The 20,425-nt window shown below is 46.2% G+C and overlaps 1 protein-coding gene across 3 annotated transcripts in view; it reads right to left on the bottom strand.

Annotated features, from left to right (window-relative positions):
- PPL (periplakin) overlaps positions 1-20,425 on the bottom strand; it is a 58,865-nt gene that overhangs the window by 16,990 nt on the left and 21,450 nt on the right. For all 3 annotated transcript variants that reach the window (XM_061600428.1, XM_061600427.1, XM_061600429.1), the window contains 10 exons: positions 10,762-10,861; positions 8,822-8,976; positions 7,399-7,519; positions 7,062-7,187; positions 6,745-6,786; positions 5,168-5,329; positions 4,008-4,115; positions 3,750-3,845; positions 910-1,032; positions 136-282 (listed from right to left, as the gene is read on the bottom strand). In XM_061600428.1, coding sequence (XP_061456412.1) covers positions 136-282; positions 910-1,032; positions 3,750-3,845; positions 4,008-4,115; positions 5,168-5,329; positions 6,745-6,786; positions 7,062-7,187; positions 7,399-7,519; positions 8,822-8,976; positions 10,762-10,861 — 1,180 coding nt within the window. The remainder of the gene's footprint in view (positions 1-135; positions 283-909; positions 1,033-3,749; positions 3,846-4,007; positions 4,116-5,167; positions 5,330-6,744; positions 6,787-7,061; positions 7,188-7,398; positions 7,520-8,821; positions 8,977-10,761; positions 10,862-20,425) is intronic.

The raw sequence follows: 20,425 nt of genomic DNA, 5'->3' as shown, positions 1-20,425 counted from the left end.
AGGCCATCTTCCCTAAACCACGCCCTCCTGCCCCACACCTGACATCCCAAGTGACAGGGGCATGCATTTGCCAGGCCAACGTTTCCCCTGTTGCTCCATCCTGTGACCGGCAGACAGGGCAACGGGGCTTCTTACCTGCTCACTTTCGTAGTCACAAAGAGCTTCCACTGGGATGGGCTTCAGGGGGGTCTCCCGGCGGTACTTCAGAGGGAGCACTTGCTGGCTGCGCTTCTGCAGGGACTTCACCACATCGTCGTACTTGTCCAAGGCCTTCTCCTGGTCCTGGGCAAAGAGAAAGCAAAGACACTGACGCCCCAGGGAAGGGAGGGTCAAGGACGCCAAGTGCTCACCGGGAAAGACATGCCGGCAAAAGACAGAGGGGAAGGGCGATGGCTCAGCGGCAGAGCACCTGCTTTGCATGCAGAAGGTCCCAGATTCAATCCCCAATGGCATCTCCGGGGGGGGGCTAGGGGAGACTCCTGTCTGAAATCCTGGAGAGCCGCTGCCAGTCAGTGCAGGTAATACTGAGCCAGATGGACCAATGGCCCGACTCTGCGTAAGGTAGCTTCCTATGATTTGAGAAAGGGTAGCTCAGCGGTAGAGCAGCTGCTTTGCATGCAGAAAGTCGTCCTCAGCTTTTCCAGGTAGAGTTGGAAACATCCATTGCCTGAAACCCTGGATAGCTGCTGCCAGTCAGAGTAGACAATACTGAGCTAGATGGACCAATGGCCTGACTCTGCATAAGGCAGCTTTCTATAATCTCATGTCCAGGCCACACGGCCTGAGATTTGCCAGCTCCCCTGAGGGTGCATGTGTGATGTGCGGCTGCGGATTCTCTCCTTCCCACCCTTGACCTCCCAGCATCCCTGCGTAGCATCACCACAGGTGATTCTCAGACCCAAAACTTGCCTCCAGCTCCCTCAGTAAAGATTCAATCTGATAGCGGTCCTTGAAATCTGGGCTGTATTTCTGGTCCAGGTCTGTGTCCACTTTCCTGAGAAGGTCCTGTGCATCCTTAGCATCCTTTTGGAACTGTGCAAAAAACAAAAAAAAGGAAAACGAAAACGGTTTTCATAGAAAATCAATGATATGACAGTAGCCCTGAGAGAGAAATTTGATTCAGTTTGCACTTGAAGCCAAATCTATCAAATTTGCACTTTCTGAAACAATACACTACGTTCAACATCAAAGGCCCTCCTCCGAGTTCCGACCCATAGGGAGGCTCAGAGGATGGTGACAAGAACTAGGGCCTTCTCAGTGGTGGCCCCCGAACTGTGGAACAGTCTTCCTGATAAGGTGCGCTTGGCGCCGACGTTGTTATCTTTCCGGCGCCAAGTCAAAACCTTCCTCTATTCTCAGGCATTTTAGTCTTTTAGTCCTTAAATATGCTTAACTTGATTTTAGATTTGTGGATCTCTATTTATATGTTTTTGTATTGAATTATAGGATTTTTATTGTGTATATTTATACTTCTCCATTGTACACTGCCCAGAGAGCTATGCTAGTCGGGCGGTATAGAAATTTAACAAATAAATAAATAAATAGGAGAACCCAAACGCTGCCGCCCATAGAAATGTGCACTTACCCAAATTTTGTAATGCAGTTCTCCAACCAAACCATGTTCACAAACTTGCACAGATTAAGGGAAAGTGTGCATTAAAGTGAATATGTTATGGAAAATAAACAAAAATGCATTATATTGGGAGAAACTGCTTGCGCAAATGTGTACACTAGCCAAAACTGCCTTTAAAAGGTGTGTATTAGGAGATATTTGCACTACAAGGCTGAAGATTTTTGTTTTTCAATAAAATTCACAAATTGCTGTAGAAACGTGGAGAACTGAATTTAAGAATGGGAAGATGAGAAACGAAACTGACCGATCCTTTTCTCCCAACATGACAGTCCCAAAGGGATGGATGGACCTTGTGCATAAAAAAAGATCAAAAACGACTGCTCCAGCTGATGAGAGAAAAATGAAGGGTAGCAAGAGATTATTTGCTAACAGGAGGGAAATTCTCCAAGCAAAGAGAGAGAGACAATCTGACCGTAGACTCCAAGAGCCTCTGCCCAAGAAGCCCGGCCTTCCTGAGCCACCTCCAGAAGGCAGATGCCTGCTTGATCAGTAACACCTGACAGCACGGAGGTTTCGGAAAAGAACAATGAGGAGAAGAAACAGGTCAGGCGAGATTGTTTTCGCACCACCAGCAACTTGGGCTCTTTCCCAGACAAAGAGGCAACACAGCGCCCAACGTGGGTCCCCACTTGCTCAATGCTACACTGCGCCAGCCAAACTGTCTGGCAGGACAGCTTGCTTGATTACAAGGAAGGCTGCCTCCCTGCCGTCCTCCCTGCAAATGAGACAGATCTGGGCCTCGTTGCTTAAGAAGGTGGATGCTGAAGCACTGCTGGAGCTGAAGAATTGCCAGAGCGATATATCCCCAGGAGAGGAGGCCTAAACGTGTGCCTGTGGTTGTAAAGCAAGGATTCTGGACCCACTGGGCTCTGGTGCCGACGGAACGATGGCAGTCTCTTAACGGTCGGCGGCAGGACTGACATGCACGCTTCTCTCCACTGCATAGTCCTCCCTTCCCTCCTTTTGTCGGATTTAATCACAATTGAGTGAAAATAACATGCAAAACGGCACTATATCAGAGAAATCGCTTGCAAAAATTTGTACCGTAGTCAAAACGGCATACAAAAATGCATTTAGTAAGAGAAATTCACACTAAAATGATGAGGAATTTTCATGAAGCCTTTTTCAACACAAACTGCTGTCATGGACCCCAAGGAGGACCCCTGGCAAGGTTGGGAGAATGGAAAGTGGGATACAGACATTGGGGAGAACGCTACCAGCGCTAAAACGAATGGGTTACAGAGGGGATCTCTCCTGAAGCCTGAAAGCTGGCTGGTAGAGTTGCTGAGAAAGGTTCTGCCAGCCTTTCCTCAGTCCAGCTGGCTGGTGGGAACTTCAAGGCCAGGCACAACAGTTGAAGAGATAAGCCCTCACAAACACTGTGGAATGTCTCCGGCGGCAGAAAATGAAAGTAATTCAGCAGAGGGCCAAGTTCAAGGTGCTGTTTTTGGTGTGCAAAGCCTTACGGAGCTTGGGACCAGGATACCTGAAAGATCATCTTATTCATATACCCAGTTGATCACTATGCTCTGCAGGTGAGGGCCTCCTGCAGATACCATCTTATCAGGAGGTCCATTCCGCACAACATAGGAAACAGACCTTTAGTGTTTTGGCACCTGCCCTTTGGAATTCCCTCCTCTTAAATAATAGACAAGTGCCATCTCTGTTATCTTTTCGGCGCCTCCTGAAGACCTTCCTCTTTCAACAAGCCTTTTAAGTAGAGACCTTATCCCAGTCTGCGTCTGTGCTGGATTTGCTTTTTAATATGTTTTTAAATCTTCTTTTTTAAACAATATGTTTTTAACCTTTTTTTAAAAAAATGTCTTAAAAGCTTTTTTAAAGATGTTTTGTTTTAATGTATTTTAAAATCTATTTTTATGATGTTTTAGAGTGTTTTTAGTGCTTCTGTTTGCCACCCTGGGCTCCCGCTGGGAGGAAGGGCGGGATATAAATAAAATAATAAATAAATAAACAAAGTTTATAGTTTCCTGAAGGAAGGCGTAGCTGGTTGGAACCCTGAATAAGAGCACTCGCACTTGGGGTGTGTGTGCGAAGATGCACTGCAACATTTTCTTGTGGTGTCGCTGCTCTTAAATGTCCTCTGTTGCAAGGTTACCTGGTGATAGTCCTCCATGAACTTGAGGTGGCTCTCCTCACAGATGAGCAAGTTGAGGTACTCCTTCCAGTCAGCATGGACTGCTTCAATGTGGGCCTGCAAGCAAGGGGGTATAGCAGGTAACCCTCAGTAGGCATTGGGAGACATCCCAGCATGACTCCAGAACCAGAAGAGCTTGCATTAGGGCACCAACCCAGGGGTGGGGAAAGGACTTCACGTGTGAAGCAGCAAAGATTTCCTGCAGCGGCCAAAACTCACCTCGATAGGGATCTTCCCAGGATGATTTTCAGCCAGCAGCTTATTGCCATCTTCGTGCAGTTGGTTGATGGCCGCCTCTTTCTCTTCTAATTTCCGGTTTATGAAGTTCTAAAGGAGGAAGAGAGCACATCCACGCATGTTGAGCCATTAGGGTTGTGCATCCGTGCAATCCCACACCACAGCAGGTGACAATGGGGCATTGGCTTCTAGGCAATGCAGTGAAGCAGGATTAAGGAGCTGGGCCTTAAAAGAGCTCCTCTGTTGAACTGCTCATTCTAAATTATTTTAAGGAAACTTATAAATAAATAGGGGTGACAGCCAATGTTACTTAAGTCCTACTCTGAGGATGACTTAGTTGGTTGGAGATCACCCAATGTGCATGGCAGGTTCTGCAGTGCTAGTCCTACTCAGAGGAGACCCATTTCAATTGATAGACATGACTGAGTCAGGTCCATTCATTTCAGTGGGTCTACTCTGAGAAGAAGTTAGCTGGATACAAAGCAGAGTTAACTAGGACAGGTCCCTGCCCCGAACACCTTACAATCTAAAATTGTGCATTGCAATTAATAACAGCTAGGGGCTTCTGCCCTTGCATGATTTGGAATAGGAACCTAGGTACCCCCACACCCCCTCCAAACCTGCCAGTGCCTCCGGGGTTGGGGCATGGTAGCTGCCATTGGCCCGTTCATGCTCCTTGGGAGCTTGCCTGTGTTGCCTGTTCCCCTGCAGCTCACCCAGGCTGCCAGTCCTCCTGCGGCCGCTTGCCACCTCGCCCACCTGCCAGCCTCCCTCATCCGCTTGCCCGCCAGCTTGCCTCACCTCACATGCCGCCAATACATTTAGAAGGCTGTCATCACCCAATTACAGTTTGACGGCAGCTTAAGAAAAAAATATGTATGGATATTGGACAATCACAACATCCCCTAATCATTTATATAGCACCATCAGTGTTTGAGAAGCCCAGAGAGTGCAGATCAGATCAGAACGTACCGAAATTTGCACGGTTCAAATTATTCAAGCCTCCCTACATACCTCTGATCTTCAGTTCAGGACATAATCAATCTGACGCAAACGCCACCAAATATTTTCCACCCAGATCCCACAGTCAAACTGCCTCCTGTGCTCTACTGAGGGGGACGAGCTTTGGGGAGAAATTGTACCTCGTACTGGCGCCGCCGGCTTGGGTAATCGAGGTTACGGTCGCTCCAGTCGAACTGCATCCTGTCTTTCGCCTGCTGATCTAGCCAGTAGAGCTTGTTGGTGCAGCGCTGCATGTAATCCTGCAGCGAGTTCAGATCCTGCTGCCTCTGTTGGGATGCCGCCTGCAAGCAGAGAGGAAGTGTTGCCAGCTGTCAAGGTCTGGACTTTGGGAGCTGCGTGAGGTAACTCTGGAAGGAACCTGGGACCTTCTCCATGCAAAGCAGATTCTCTGCCACTGAGCCATGATCCTTCCCAAGGGAATGGATGCCATCTCGTTCCCAGAATCCCTTGTTGGCAGGGCAGGCCCGTGACATTTGGCTGCCTGAAGAAAAGGACAAGTTTTTGCCCCATCCCATTTCTTGTACCAAAGGTGACCAGCCTGGCAAATGAATCTTTTCTTCAGCCCTGGCGATGGGACATCCTCCGTCAGACCTGAGAGCAACAATCTCTCTGAATAGGTTCAGAGGAGGGCAACGAGGATGATCAGGGGACTGGAAACAAAGCCCTGTGAGGAGAGGCGGAAAGAACTGGGCATGCTGAGCCTGGAGAAGAGAAGACTGAGGGGAGATAGGATCGCACTCTTCAAGTCCTTGAAAGGTTGCCACACAGAGGAGGGCTGGGATCTCTTCTCGATCGTCCCACAGTGCAGGATATAGAATAATGGGATCAAGTTGCAGGAAGCCAGATTTCGATTGAACATCAGGAAAAGCTTCCTAACTGTTAGAGCGGTATGACAGTGGAACCAATGACCTAGGGAGGTGGTGGGCTCTCCAACCTTGGAGGCTTTCAAGAGGCAGCTGGACAGCCACCTGTCAGGGATGCTTTAACTGGGATTCCTGCATTGAGCAGGCCCCTTCCAACTCTATTATTCTATGAGCAGGACACATGGCACATACAGCTCTGACCTCCAAAATTTGCTGCACCTCCCCACCACCCGCCTTGCTCTCCCTAACAGCAGGGCTGGCCCTGCTTGTTGGCATTGATCAAGGCATCCTCCTCAGCATGCTCTCTTAAGCTGGGAGAGGCACCAGCATGCAAACCACAAGTCTCCCCACATCACCCCGACCCACTTGGATCAAAACATTACTTTCCACTCTGCCCTCTATTTGTCAAATGCAGCCTGGTTTTCATTCCACTGCAGGCCACCTTCTACCAAATACTACGTTGTTCGTCTCGCTGTCCTCTACGACAAAATTATGGAACTAGCATAAATTATGTAATTAATCAAATGACATAATTGCGTGGCCATTATGCTGTCCCACCCCATTCATTTCAGGGCAACAGCAACACAATGCAAATGGGAGGGGGGACGTAATCGGTTGTGTAGCGTTTGCAGACTGAAGGCAGCAGCAGCAGCAGTCAATACCGACTATATTTGCTGGATTGATTTCCATTCTGCACAAAGAAGCGAACATTGGCCATTTTTGCTCCCATTTTCATCTGAATTGTCCAACAACCTTACTTGGATGTACCAGACCTTAATCTTTTGAGGCCGGGAAAGAAAGAAAAACACACACACACAAGAACAATGTCTTACCAGCAATTTCTGATATTTCACCTGGAGCCCACTCATATATTCCTGTCGACAAAGAAAGAGAAGATTAATCATAAAAACCCAGAAAAGGCTTTTACTTCTTCCCATAACAAATACATTCACATACACTGGGCCGTTTGGGGTTCTCAGCCCTCTGCATCTGGACTATTTGGGGTGGGGTCCCTCCGCAACTCCTCGTTCATCAAATGATCCTCCCGTCACTGGCTAAAGGCCCAGGAACTGTGTAAAAGGGAGGCGGTTCACCAGTGCCACCCAGCCTGATGAAGAACTGCAAAAGGAGCATTAGAAGCACTCAGTACCTTGTCGCCTTCCTTGCTGATGTGCGGTCCGATAGCCATCACCTCATTATGGAAGATGTTATGCTCTTCCACTTGACCGTTGACCGATGGCAAATCAGTCCCAAAGCCCTTGCCGTTCAATATTTCCTGGTAGAAAAGGAAAGCTGTGGCATTTAGGGACGGGCAAATCTGTCAGTTTCCCTGTCTTCCTTATCTTTCTAGTTGTAGGGAGGCACGTAGGAAGACTCCACCTAGCGCTGTGCCAGACAGACCCAAAGCCCACATCTTGGGAGAAAAGGCACAATCCAAAGAAACAGTGGTCAAATTTTCATTGATTGGACACCTGGCACCACCTTACCTGCTTCTCTTCAATCACCGTGGACCAGTCGACCTGTGGTTCAATTTCCTGTGGGGTGAAGTTGTAGATCTGGTCGTGTTTCACGCGCAAGTTGCCTACTCTCTCCTTTAGTTGCCGGATGCTGAAGAAAGGAGTGGGAGGCGGGAAAACGCATACAGAGCAATTATTGAGTGCAATGTCCCCCCAAGTGCAATGCTTCTCTCCCCAAAATCAAACATATTGGAACCCCCTTCCCCCCCCAAAAGGCCACCCCACATTGCAGCCAGGTAACTTGTGGAAGTTTGCCATATCAACTAATAATGTTTTCCATGTATGGAATTTAAGGATCTACCCTAATTGGCCAACAACTCTCTCTTTCTCTCTCTCTCTCTCTCTCTCTCTCTTTCTCTCTCTCTCTCTCTTTCTCTCTCTCTCTCTCTCTCTCTCTCTCAGTGCTTAACCTACCTCGTAGGACTGTTGTGAAGATAAAATAGGGATGCATTAACCTAACCTGGGCTAATGTCTTGGCTCAAAAACCACATGAAAATATATTTTAAAATATGCATTGACACAAAATATGTGTAGAAATGCATGTTTTTGTGGGAGAATAAGTTTTAAAACACGTATTTAAATTGAAATGTGCATTTTTGTGCAGATTTAAAAACAAAAGCAAAACCAGAACTGAACAGATGATGATGATTATTAATAATAACAATAATTAATTAAATTTATATCCTGGCCTTCCTCTCAAAGGGAGCTTATGAAAACGTGCTAAAGTGGAATGGACCAGAAACAAAGAGATTTGCTCATCTTTACATGCAAGTTTTAAATCCAGTAGAATTCCATATTACTATTGTGGGAGACTGCAGCCTATAGGCCTAAGTAGCCCCACCAGGCCTCTGGATTTGGCCCATGGGGCCATTCTGGACAAACCATGCCCACCCATCAGTCAACTGATATTATATGATGTTCAGCACAGAGATCTGTTATCTCTGATCTAAACACTAAGCAACACAGTGCTAAGATCAGAGATAAGCTTATATTCAACCTTAGTGTTGTAGTGCTTAGTGCCAAGATTGGTGATAAGCCTCTGCCTGCTCTTTAAAAGGCAGCAGACAGAGGCATATCTCCGATCTTAGCACTGTGGGAACATATTACAATCAGAGGTAGCCTCTGCTGCTGCCTTTAACTGTCAAAAAGCAAGCAGAGGCTCACCTACAATCTTAGTGCCATAGTCCCACCATGCTAAGATCGGCGATAAACCTCTGCCTGCTCTCTTGGTTGAACTTTCAATCACCTGGCATCCTGTGATGTCATGTGGTTGGTAGGTGGGTGGCTCCACCCACTTGTCAAAATGACCCATGGAGGATGGGCCAGTTCTGGATCCAGCCCTCCATCTGAATCCACTTCCCCATCCTGGCCAGATTAGCTTCCCCAGACTCACTCTTCCGTGATCATTTCCCCCTGCGGGTGTTTCATGTGGCGAGCGATGGCCACATCCCCGTCCAGAACGTAGAGGAGCTTATCGGATTCTATCAGCTTATCCGCCGTGAGGTCCTTGTACTCTGCAGATTGCCCAGCTTTAAGCTTGTGCAAGTCCTGAGGGTGTGTTTGGAAAGGGAGAACAGCTTTACCAAAAATGGCAGAAATCAACACAGCACAAAAATGGTCTCTCATGCCCTTTTCCTAACCCCCAAACTCAGGGGCCGCTCTAAAAAGATGTGTCCACTCACAGCTTTGGGATGGTTTTTACTGCACTAAAATGGGAGCAGAATCAATAGAGCTCTAGAGAGCTAGAACGTTAGAAGAAAGGCACCCCTGACCAAACAGCAGAGCCGGCCCAAGACATTTTGCTGGCTGCAAAAAGACAAGATGGCAACCCTCTCCTTCCGTGTACAGAAACTGATCAGGACAGCAAATGAATATTCCTCCAACACTGGTGACAGGATAGCATCCTCTGCTGTGCCTCAGACCAGCAGACTAAGTTAGCAGAGCTCCAGCAAAGGAGAATGGCTGGGGGCACAAAAGTAATAGCCAGGGCGTGGGTGGTCAAGCACAGATGGGCTTCAGCTGTGTGGCGATGACTTACTTTGTTCTCCAGAACTTCCGGAGGCCACATTCAGTTTAATCTTACTTTTTTCAGCTTTTAGTTCTTCTCTTTTAGTCCTTGTTATGATTTGGGGTTCTGTTCAGCTAAGCCCTACTCGGAGTAAGTCCTACAGCTGGATCAGAAAAATGGCCCATCTAGTGCACCATCGTCTTCTCGCAGTGGCCAACCAGATGCCTCTTCTGGGATGCCCGCAAGCAGGACCTGAGCGCAAGAGCACTTCTCCCTCTTGCGGTTTCCAGCAATTGATATTCAGAAGCATGTTACTTCCAACAGTGGAGGGAGAACATTTAGCCATCGTGGCTAGTAGCCACTGGTAGCCTTATCCACCATGAATTTGTTAAAGACATCCAAGTTGATGGCCATCATTACATCTTATGGGAGCAAGGGCAGCACCTCTTCCTCCCATGCTGCTTTTCATAAGAACACCAGAAGAGCCTGGCTGGTGGATCAGGCCAGCGGCCCATCTAGTCCAGCATCCTGTCCTCACAGTGGCCAACCAGACGCCCCAGTGGGGAGTCCACAAGTGGGAGCTGAGTGCAAGAGCACTCTCCCCTCCCGCAGCTTCTGGTAACTGGTGTTCAGAAGCATTCTGCCTCCAACCGTGACAGCACAGCCATCCTGGCTAGTAGCCATTGATAGCCGTCTCCTCTATGCATTTGTCTAATCCTCTTTTAAAGCCATCCAAGTCGGTGGCCATCGCTGTCTCTTGTGGGATTGAATCCCACAGTTTAACTTTGCGCTGTGTGAAGACGTCCTTTCTTTTGTCTGTCCTGAATCTTCCAACATTCAGCTTCATTGGATGTCCATGAGGTCTAGTGTCATGAGAGCGGGACAAAAAAGTTTCTCTATCCACTTTCTCCGTGCCATGCATCATTTTATACAGTTCTATCATGTCACCTCTTACTCACCTTTTCTCTAAACTAAAAAGGACCAAATACTTCAACCTTTCCTCATAGGGGAGACGTTCCATCCTCTTGATCATTTTGGTTGTAGACCCATTGAAATGAATGAACCTAAGTTACTCATGCCTGTTAACTCTGTTTTGTACACCGCCCAGAGAGCTACTAGCTATGGGCAGTTTAAAAATGAAAATTAAATGAAATAAATAAACTTCAATGAGTCTACTCTGAATAGGACTAGCATTGAATATCACTCTTTTTTGCTAGTTTTTAAATGTAGTTGTGTATGTGTGTGATTCCTATTGAGGTCATTTTTTATCAATTAAAAGTGGTATACAAAAAGGCAAATAAATAAATAAAACAAAATAAACTCACACTTTGCATTTTCGTGTCGGCCTCCACAATATTCTTTTCCACCTGGTCGGCATTTTTCTGTAGCTTCTCGATCAACTCTGACAACTCCTTGCTGGAAATGCTGCAAAGGGCAAAAGAGAAAAGATGTCAAGAAGGGCAAAACAGCGAGACTTGATCAGAGGCAGCCAGGGGCTTGCCCAGCTTATGCCTCAGAACCTGGGGTAGGAGAAATAACAATGAAAAAGAGTTCCCCTGAGCATGCACCAAGTGTTTTTTCCTTCATTACCAAGTAACTACAGCCAGCTGGTCACAACCTTGGGGTTAAGCGGAGGGGATCCCAGGAAGCACTGAGCCCCCTCCATACCTTCCAGACAAAACACTAGAAAAGCAGCAGCCTCAGTTCACCAGCCACTGAAATGTGCATAACAGTGGTCTACCCCACAGTCCAGTATTTGCAAGGGTTTTTTTCAGTTAAGATAAACATTTTTAAAGCACTTTGCTTTTACTCCTGGTCTACTTTTTTAATTTTCAAAGTTCTTTTGCAACCTTTATGTTCATTCAAACAACCACCCTGTGAGGTAGGCCACAGAGAGCACCATTTTAATGTTGGGGGAATCAAGGACGGCAGGTAGTGTCTTGCCCAAGGCGAAAGATCAAATCTATGTCAGAGTACAGTCACCAACTTTTAAAAAAACAACTGGCCCTGCTCCTGTGCCTTTAAACAACTAGACAGGCAGAAACTAAGCAGGCGAAGCTTTATTTATTTATAAAACAATATTTGTATACCACAAAATATCAAAGTGGTTTACAGCAAATATAATACAATAAAAAAAACACAGAGAGAAATTAAAGCAGATCACTAGCTGACTATTTTATTTTATTTTATTATTAAATTTATTAGTCGCCCATCTGGCTGGTTGTCCAGCCACTCTGAGCGACGTACAGATAAAACAGTAACTAAAACAATTAAAAATTTAAAAACAGTACAAACTTAACCCGTCCCAAAAGCCTGCCTGAAAAGCCAGGTCTTCAGGGTCCGGCGGAAGCTCATTATAGATGGGGCATATGGTTATTAGCTTTCCCTAGCAGGGAGTTGAGAAGGGTTTATTTAATTTCTTGTTGTCATACTCCTGTTAGAGGCACAGGAGTGTCCCAGGGACAAAAGTTGACAACTGTGGCCGCAGACGACGCTTCGGACAAAGGAAAAAAAATTTGGCAGTTCAGATGGGTGTTTCTGCAGTCTAGCAGGTTCAGGTTGAAAGCCACACCCAATAAGGCCCCTGGAAGAGAGGAGTGTCCTGCTTAGTGTCAGTCAGCCTTGATCGTTCTGCATCAAGTTTCCAAGATTAAGGCCTGGTCACACAAGCTTTGCTTGAGGGCAGCAGAGTCAGGACATCCTTCCTCTGCCAGAGGCAATGCCGGATCCGGCTTGGCAGAGCTGAGACAAGGAGGCAAATGTCTTCTGTTGCCTTCAGAGTGAACCTAGAATACATAGGGAGCTGCCTTATACTGAGTCTACACTGACTGGCAGCAGCTCTTGAGGCTTTTCAGGCAGGGGACATTTCCAGCCCTGCCGGGAGATGCTGGAGATTGATGCTGGGACATTCTGCATGCAAAGTAGATGCTCTGCCACTGAGCTACAACCCTTCCCATATGGAGAAGGTCTAGCCCAGGAAATCTACCCCTACACGTGGGCTAGCCCATGCATCTAGCCTTGGCTGACTTTGCCCAGTGCTCTTTGTTTCAAGTGAATGTATGTTTCAGATTGCTGCTTTGAACATAATAACTGTCCTCACCCCTCATTTCAGCTCTGCCCCCCTGGGCTGCAGCCTTTCATCTCAGAATGACAGGCGAGGAAAACATCTGCCTGGTCTGCTAATTCATCCTACGTTTCGTCCTCAGCAGCTCAAAATGGCAGCCACTGGTTATTTCATTTATTTCTCAAGACATACTAGAAATTCAATTCAGTTCGCACTGAAAGCTTGATCTATCAAATGTGCACTTTCCAAAACAACACAAGAACAGAAACGTAGCCATCCTTCAAAATTAGCACTCATCTGAATTTTGCGATGCCATTTTCCAGCCAACGTTTACAAAAACCCATTCCATTAGGGGGAAGCGCGCATACAAATGTATACATTGGTGAAAAATAATATACAAACAAATGCATTGTATTCAGAGAAATTGCTGGCAAAAATGTGTAAGTCTAAACTGCGTAAAAAATATGTCCATTAGAAGAAATGCATTTTAAAATGGTGAAGAATTTTCATGAGGTTTTGTTTTATAAGAAACGTTCACAAAGGGCAGCAGGAATGTGGACAAGTGAATTTAAGATTGGGAAAAAAGTGAAATGGGCAGAAATGGACGGGCCCTTCCATCCGTAATGGCACATACTTTGGGGATGACTGTGCTAGCGTGATGACAACCTGGCACTTGACTCGACAGAGCCCGTTGGTGAGACCTCCCTCCTGTACTATCCCTACTAAGCAACTTGCCCCTTCCTTGCCAAGCATGTTCCTCTTGGAAGGTGAATCACAGCTTGCTTTGCCTGACAGTTTCGGACAGGAAACGAGAGAGCAGTGCAGCATCCAGACTGGAACAACCAGAGAGACTGCACAAGGGGTAGGGTTGAACGACAAGCCCTTGCCCTGGGAGAACAATGCCAGCAGAATTCCTAGGCTCGTGAAAACAGAAGGTTTCACAGTCCCAAAACTTCCTGGTCTGAGAGCATTTTCCTAATCGATACCTCTGGAGGCCGAAAGCAGCTGTTGCTTGCACATGATGTCAACACAAGGGCCCAACCAGCCTGGCGGTCGATTGCAGGGGTGTTCTGCAACACGTTCTTGACACAATTATAGTGCACCAGCGGTAGGATGGAAAGATCTGTCAATTTCTCTCAGTTTCTCTCTTTTCTAATGTTAAATTCAGTCTACATTTCTGCTGCAATCTGTGAATTTATTTTAAAAAAACATCCTCATGAAAATTCTCCACCATTTTAGTGCAAATTTCTCCAAATAAACACATTTTTGTAAGCAGTTTTAACAAAGGTACACATTTTTGCAAGCCATTTCTCATCACATCATGCCTTTTTGCATGTTATTTTCACTTATATATTCATTTTTAGGCACACTTTCCCTTAATATATGCATTTTTGTAAATATTGTTTAGTTGGCAAACTGCATCCCAAAATTCTAATAAATGCGAATTTTGAAGGATGGCCTTGTTTCTGTTCTCATATTGCTTTGGAAAGTGCGAGTTTGATAAATTCTGCTTGAAATGCAAACTGAATTGAAATTCTCACCCATCCCTAATTAGCAGTGGGTTTATTCTGTTTTACTTTGTTCAGCGATGCTTCCCCAATGCTAAAAACACATCCGACACACATTTAAAGCACATGACCTTCCAAATAATGCTGGAAACTGTGGTTTTTCCCCTCGTAGAGCTACAAATCCACAACACCCTTAACAAACTACAATGCCCATGATTCTTTGGGGGAAGTCACGTGCTTTAAATATGTGTTGGATGTGCTTTGAATGTATGATGTGGACCTGCCCATGATTGCTGTCTGAAGGGGCTATAGCCCAACAAAAATGGGACAAAAATAAACCAGAACATTTGTAGCATAAAAAGTTAAGGGACCTCAGCAGGAAGTTACCAGGATACGCACGGATTGGAACTGAAGCAGTGTGACTGCCCCCAAAGCCGTTGCTGGCCCAAACAGTATTGCAAGCAGAATTGTGTGTGACAATCCCGATAGCATGATGAGCACAAATCATCATGAATGCACAAGAAGGAGGACATTTGGAGGGTCCCTAAGTATTATACTGTAACCAGCATCGCAAACTTCTCCACTACCATGGAGAGTTATAGACTCAAGACTATTACACTGGATCAGAGAAAGTCAATTCCCACAAACCTATTTTACACGTCTAGGTAAGTGTACTTTTTTCATGTGGATTTTTGCCCATTGAAGGCCCTACATTCCTTCTGGCTGTTTTAAGCTTGGCATCTGTCGATGTGCTTTATCAACAAAGGACGGTGTCATTTCTGCCGGGCTTCGTATATCAGCAGCAAATGAACAGTACTATAGATGGGACAATAACCACACAGTTTTGCCTTTCAGACCCTGCCAGACAGGTAAAATGATACCACTGGATTCTAGTCAGCAATAGGCTGGAAATACAAAACGTTCTGTAGCAGCTTTGCTGAAAAGCTGCACATGCCAAATTGATTTACACAAGCGGGGCCTGCAACAAAAATGTTGCAGTGCAATGTGTTTCTATTCAGTGCTCCAGCCAGAGATGCCTTTTTTCACAATCCTCTATTCCATTCCCCCTCCAGTTTTCTGCCTCACCCCTCACAACAGACATTAAGGGCTTGTCGACACTGGAGCAAAATGTGGCCCCACAGCCCAGGTCTTGTCCCGGACCTTCCACCCTTTAAATGTGTGTGTGTGAGGTTTCAATCCTGTCCGTCTCAGACATCCCAAGGACTGAGAAATCCCAAATTTAAAGGAGGAAAGGCCCAGGACAAGATGGGGAGACAGACCAGTGGGAATCCACATTTTGCTCCAGTGTCGATAAGCCCTAAGCATTCTGTGGCTACTGAACAAGGTCAGTCCTCCTTGGACTGTTTTAGAGGAATCATCTCCTAATGTTTCTTTTCCTTACACACACACAAAAACTTCTGTAAACAGGCTTCTCCGGAGCATGGTGAAACCTCCCCCTGAAATCTTGGCACCCCTATTTGGATATGTAAGAATCAGCATTTGGAGAATTAGTATGCTAGCAGAGCTTGGAAAAGTTACTTTTTTAAACTACAACTCCCATCAGCCCCAGCCAGCATGGCCACTGGATTGGGCTGATGGGAGTTGTAGTTCAAAAAAGTAACTTTTCCAAGCTCTGGAAAGTATACATGACGATAATATAAAATTTATCCCCATCTACTGCAGAGTTGCAGGGTGCACAACAACAGCTTGGGACAGCTGCAGAAAACGGCAACCAGAATGATCAAGGAGGCGGAGCGACTTCCCTTCTGAGGAAGGTTGCAGCATTTGGGGCTTTTCAGTTTAGAGAAAAGGTGAATAAGAAGCGACATGATAGAAGCATATAAAATTATGCATGGCATGGAGGAAGTGGATAGAGAAAAGTTTTTCTCCCTCTCTCATAACACCAGAACTCAGTGACATTCAGTGAAGCTGAATGCTGGAAGATTCAGGACAGACAAAAGAAAGGACTTCTTCATGCAACACAAAGTTAAACTATGGAATTCGCTCCCACAGGAGGCAGTGATGGCCACCAACCTGGATGGCTTTAAAACAACCTTAGACAGGTTCATGGAGGAGAAGGCTATCAGTGGCTACTAGCCGTGGGGGCTGTGCTCTGCCACCATAGTCAGAGGCGGTATGCTTCTGAACACCAGTCGCCGAAAACCGCAGGAGCGGAGAGTGCTCTTGCACTCGGGTCCTACTTGCGGACTTCCCACAAGCACCTGGTTGGCCACTGTGCGAACAGGATGCTGGACTAGATGGACCACTGGCCTGATCCAGCAGGATCTTCTTCTGTTCTTAGCTTATCACAGTGATAGTAAAAAAAAACTGTTTTGTTTTACCCCATTTGTTTTGGAAATGCAAAATCAATATAAACGTCAACTGCTCTTTTTTTTAATGGCACCCACCCACACATCACGCTCTGCAAGAGTACTGGAGACTGCAGTTTTTGTTGCAAGGAAGAGATTAGGCTCTTCACATAATTATTGGCCCAGTAATGACTTGGCTGTGCTGAAAGTTAAACCGGTTTGATGATACCAGCTTAGAGCTGTAGTGAGGAAACACCCAGGACCTGGGCCACCATGGAATTTGATTTTATATGTGAAAGATGAGTAAAATAAATAAATAAATAAAAGTTCTCATGCCATTGCAAATAGGACATTTTTCTTCCTGGTATTTCCACTTGCTGAGTTGAACTCATCATCCCAAATCTACAATTGTTTACACCCATTAGAAATATGCAGCCAGTATGACCGGAATGGTCTCCAAAACAAAGAGATCTGTATTCATGCCAACAACCAGAAGATGATTATCATAATGTCATTGTTCACCCCAGCTGTAAACCCATTTACTTGAATGTTAAGCCTACTGATATTAGTGGGTTTTATTTCCAAGGGGCTGAAACAACTCCCCTATATTTGGGGCTTTTTAATTTAGAAAAACAGTGAGCAAGGGGAGCAATAGTGTAGCGGCAAATTCAGAAATGCAGGGTCCCTTCACGATAGTCACAGCCATGCCCTGCCCTTTGCAGCTTCTCTCATTGAGAATGAGATCCTTGTCACTATCATCTCTCACAACAACAGGCGTCGCTAGGAGCCAATAAGCACAAAAGCTATTAAAAAGAGTCTTCTCAGTGGCTCACTCACCTTCTTTCACTCGGATTGGCTCCAATCAGCAGGAAAAGACAAAGAAGCATATTAGAAGATTCTTCTCAGTGGCTAACACACTCCCCTTTCATACAAATTGGCTGGTAGGATGCTGGAGACATTGGCACCTTGTTCCCAAAAAGGTATGGGGTCTAAGACCCCACAAGACCCCGGACGACTACGCCCCTGAAGTGGAGACGTGATAGAGGTGCATGCAGTCATGTATGGTGTGGAGAAAATAGAGAGAGGTTTGTCTCCCTCTCTTGTAATATTAGAACTCGGGGACATCCAATGAAGCTGACTGTCGGAAGATTTGGGACAGACCAAAGATAGGACTTTTTTCACACAGTACAGCACATAGTTAAAGTACAGAACTGGCTCCCACAAGATGGAGTGACGGCCATCAACTTGGATGGCTCTAAACAAGTATGAAACAAATTCATGGAGAATAATGCTATCAACAGCTACTAGCCATAATGGCTGTGTTCTGTGTCCCCTGTTGGAGGCAGTGTACCTCTGAATACCAGTTGCTGGAAACCGCAGGAGGGGAGAGTTGCTCTTGTGCTCAGGTCCTGCTTGCGGGCTTGCCGTTGGGGCATCTGGCTGGCACCTGTGAGAACAGGATGCTGAACTAGATGGGCCACTGGCTTGATAGGCTCTTCTTATGTTCTTAAGTTATTACAGGATTGCAGCACAAGTGGGCAAAGACCACAGAGACAGCTTTTAAAACCTGCAACAGATGTCAGGTGATGGCTTGTCTTAAAGGCAGCTGTAAAATAAAGGGAGCTGGTGGGTCTGTGGACAAATGGGCAAGGGCCAGGAGCAAATTTCTAAAGACAGTGGCCCTGGGACTCAGAGCTACAGCTCAGTTCAAGCTGGTTAACTATAGTGGTGTGATGTCTGAACTGGGAAACTGTGGCGTGCGATGCTGGCATACCAGAACCGGAAACTATAATTTTAAGTACAGTAGTCAGGCAAAACCATATTTGTGCTAAGTTTGGTTTGGCCTAATATTTCAATTGCCCAACCAGAGTTATAGCCTCTGCTCTTCATCTGGAAATCCATGCAAAAAATTGGAGTTTGGAGCAGGTGAGAGAAGAAGGCAGCTAAGAGCTCCAAACCATGGTTTGCTCCATGGTTTGGGAGGCCAAACCCTGGTTTCAGGGTCTAAACAATAGTTAGTGCAAACCACAGTTGACTCTGTTATTGACTTCATCTGTAAGTTCTGAATTTCTGCTTGGTTTTCCTCCCTTTCCCCCCTAGCTGTTTTCTGATCCATATACTCATTTTGATTTGATGCACCAATGCATAATTTCATGACTTGTCATCGGACAAAATAGAGCAGGATTAATATATATATGTACACATCTACTCATATATTTTATATTAATAAGCAAACAAGCTCACAATCAGCAAGGCATGTGGATGTCTAAATTTCTCAAGGATGCTATGATTACCCCAACAAACCCTAAGGGTGCCTTCCTTGCACTGGTACTCAGCAGGAAGATTGCCCTAAGCCATAGTCACCCTTGGCTGGCACAACCCCAGCGGTTACCGAGGTCACAAAGGAAATTCCATTGCTACAATTTTAGGATTACTAATAATTGTGATGATGCAGTCACCTCCAGTCCATTCTTGTGCAATGCTGGCAGGGTGACCAAGGATGCCGTCCATCACACTTGCATGAACATTGGTTTGTCCAGCTGGTAAGACTACCGTGCCTTCTGCAGAAACTGTAAGAAAGAGTGGTGGGCAGGGCCAGAGGGAAAGGTGGGTGGAGCAATGAATGTAACAAGCTCTGTCAAAAAGCCTTTTAAGTAGAGACCTTATCCCAGCCTGCATCTGTGTTGGAACTGCTTTGTTTTTTAAGATGTATTTTTAAAGATGTTTTTAGGATTTTTCTTTGCCACCCTAGCCTCCTCCTGGGAGGAGGGGAAGGATATAAATTTAATAATAATACACAGCCCTCTCTATCCACCATCCAGGCAAGCAAGTGGCATCCTCAGAGTTCACGGACACATTCCAGTGAGGCAAAAACACCCAAGGAAGGTGCAAAGCAGGGCCAGTGAGAAGTAGCCTGGGGAGAGGGGGGGTGGCCTGGAGAGAGTTCCAAAGGCCAGATAAGGAGCCCTGGAGGGCCACATTCAGCCGGTGGGCCTGAGGTTCTCCATTCTTGCTTTAACAGCTGGCTAAGAGAAAGAATTCTTGCCAAGAGAGCTTTCTCACCCCTGCAAGACAAGCAGCCCCCAGGGCTAGTCCACGACATTTTGCTTGGCAAATGACAAGAAGGTGCCTCCTCTGTTCTCCCTGCAGTTGGGCAGGCAGTTGGATCTTACTACCATGGGGCAGCATCCTCCACAGCTGATAAGGGGAGCAGGCTAGCTGAGGGAGCCCAGGGCAGGCAGCAAGGCATACACAGCTCCGCCCTGCAAGGGCTCTGCGGCTCTCCCAGCGCATTCTTGCCGCCTCCTGAAACAAACACTGCTGCTGCTGCTGCTGCTGCTGCTGCATGCATCCTGTCAGCAGCAGAGCAGTGCATGCAGGCGAATGCAACCCTGCAACGCCTGCTGCTGCAGTCTGTGGCCGGGGCTGCCTGCCTTTCTGCCTGCTTGCTCGGTCAGGGGTAGGGATGAAACGATCTGCCAGTGTCAGATCTCTTTTTTCCAATCTAAAATTCAGTCCTCCATATTACTGTGATTGGCGATTGAAAAAAAAATCCTCATGAAAATTCTCTAGCATTTTAATGTGGATTTCTCCTAGCAAACACATTTTTGTAGGCAGTCTTGACTAATGTACAATTCCCCCCCCAAGCCATTTCTCATCATATAATGTATTTTTACAAGTGGTTTTTTGCTCATATATTCATTTCTTTCCCTAATAGATGCATTTTTGTAACCTGTGGTTGGTGAACTGCATTGCAAAATTCAAACAAGTGTGAATTTCAGAGGATGGCTGTGTTTCTCGTGTTTCAGAAAGTGCAAATTTCAGAAATTCGGCTTGAAATGCGAACTGAATTGACATTTTCACCTATCCCTAGTCAGGGGACCTTTCCCATGAGTTCTGCTTATGGCACGCTGGGAGAAGGCAACTAGGTGGAGATGGACAGATGGACAGCCCAGGCCAGCATTGAGCAAAGTTGCTAGGACAGCTGCCCAGGAAGATGAGAACTGCTGGGGGTAGGCCAATAGAGGGTGGTCCATTAGGGCAAATGGGCCACTGCCCCACCAACCTCATTCTCCTCTCAGTCCCCACCTGCCTTCTTACAACCAAT

The sequence above is a fragment of the Rhineura floridana genome, chromosome 17 (genome assembly GCF_030035675.1).
Source record: "Rhineura floridana isolate rRhiFlo1 chromosome 17, rRhiFlo1.hap2, whole genome shotgun sequence".
NCBI classification, from domain to species: domain Eukaryota; kingdom Metazoa; phylum Chordata; class Lepidosauria; order Squamata; family Rhineuridae; genus Rhineura; species Rhineura floridana.
The sequence above is the reverse complement of the archived record's forward strand: the minus strand, read 5'-3'. Positions and strand labels throughout refer to the sequence as shown.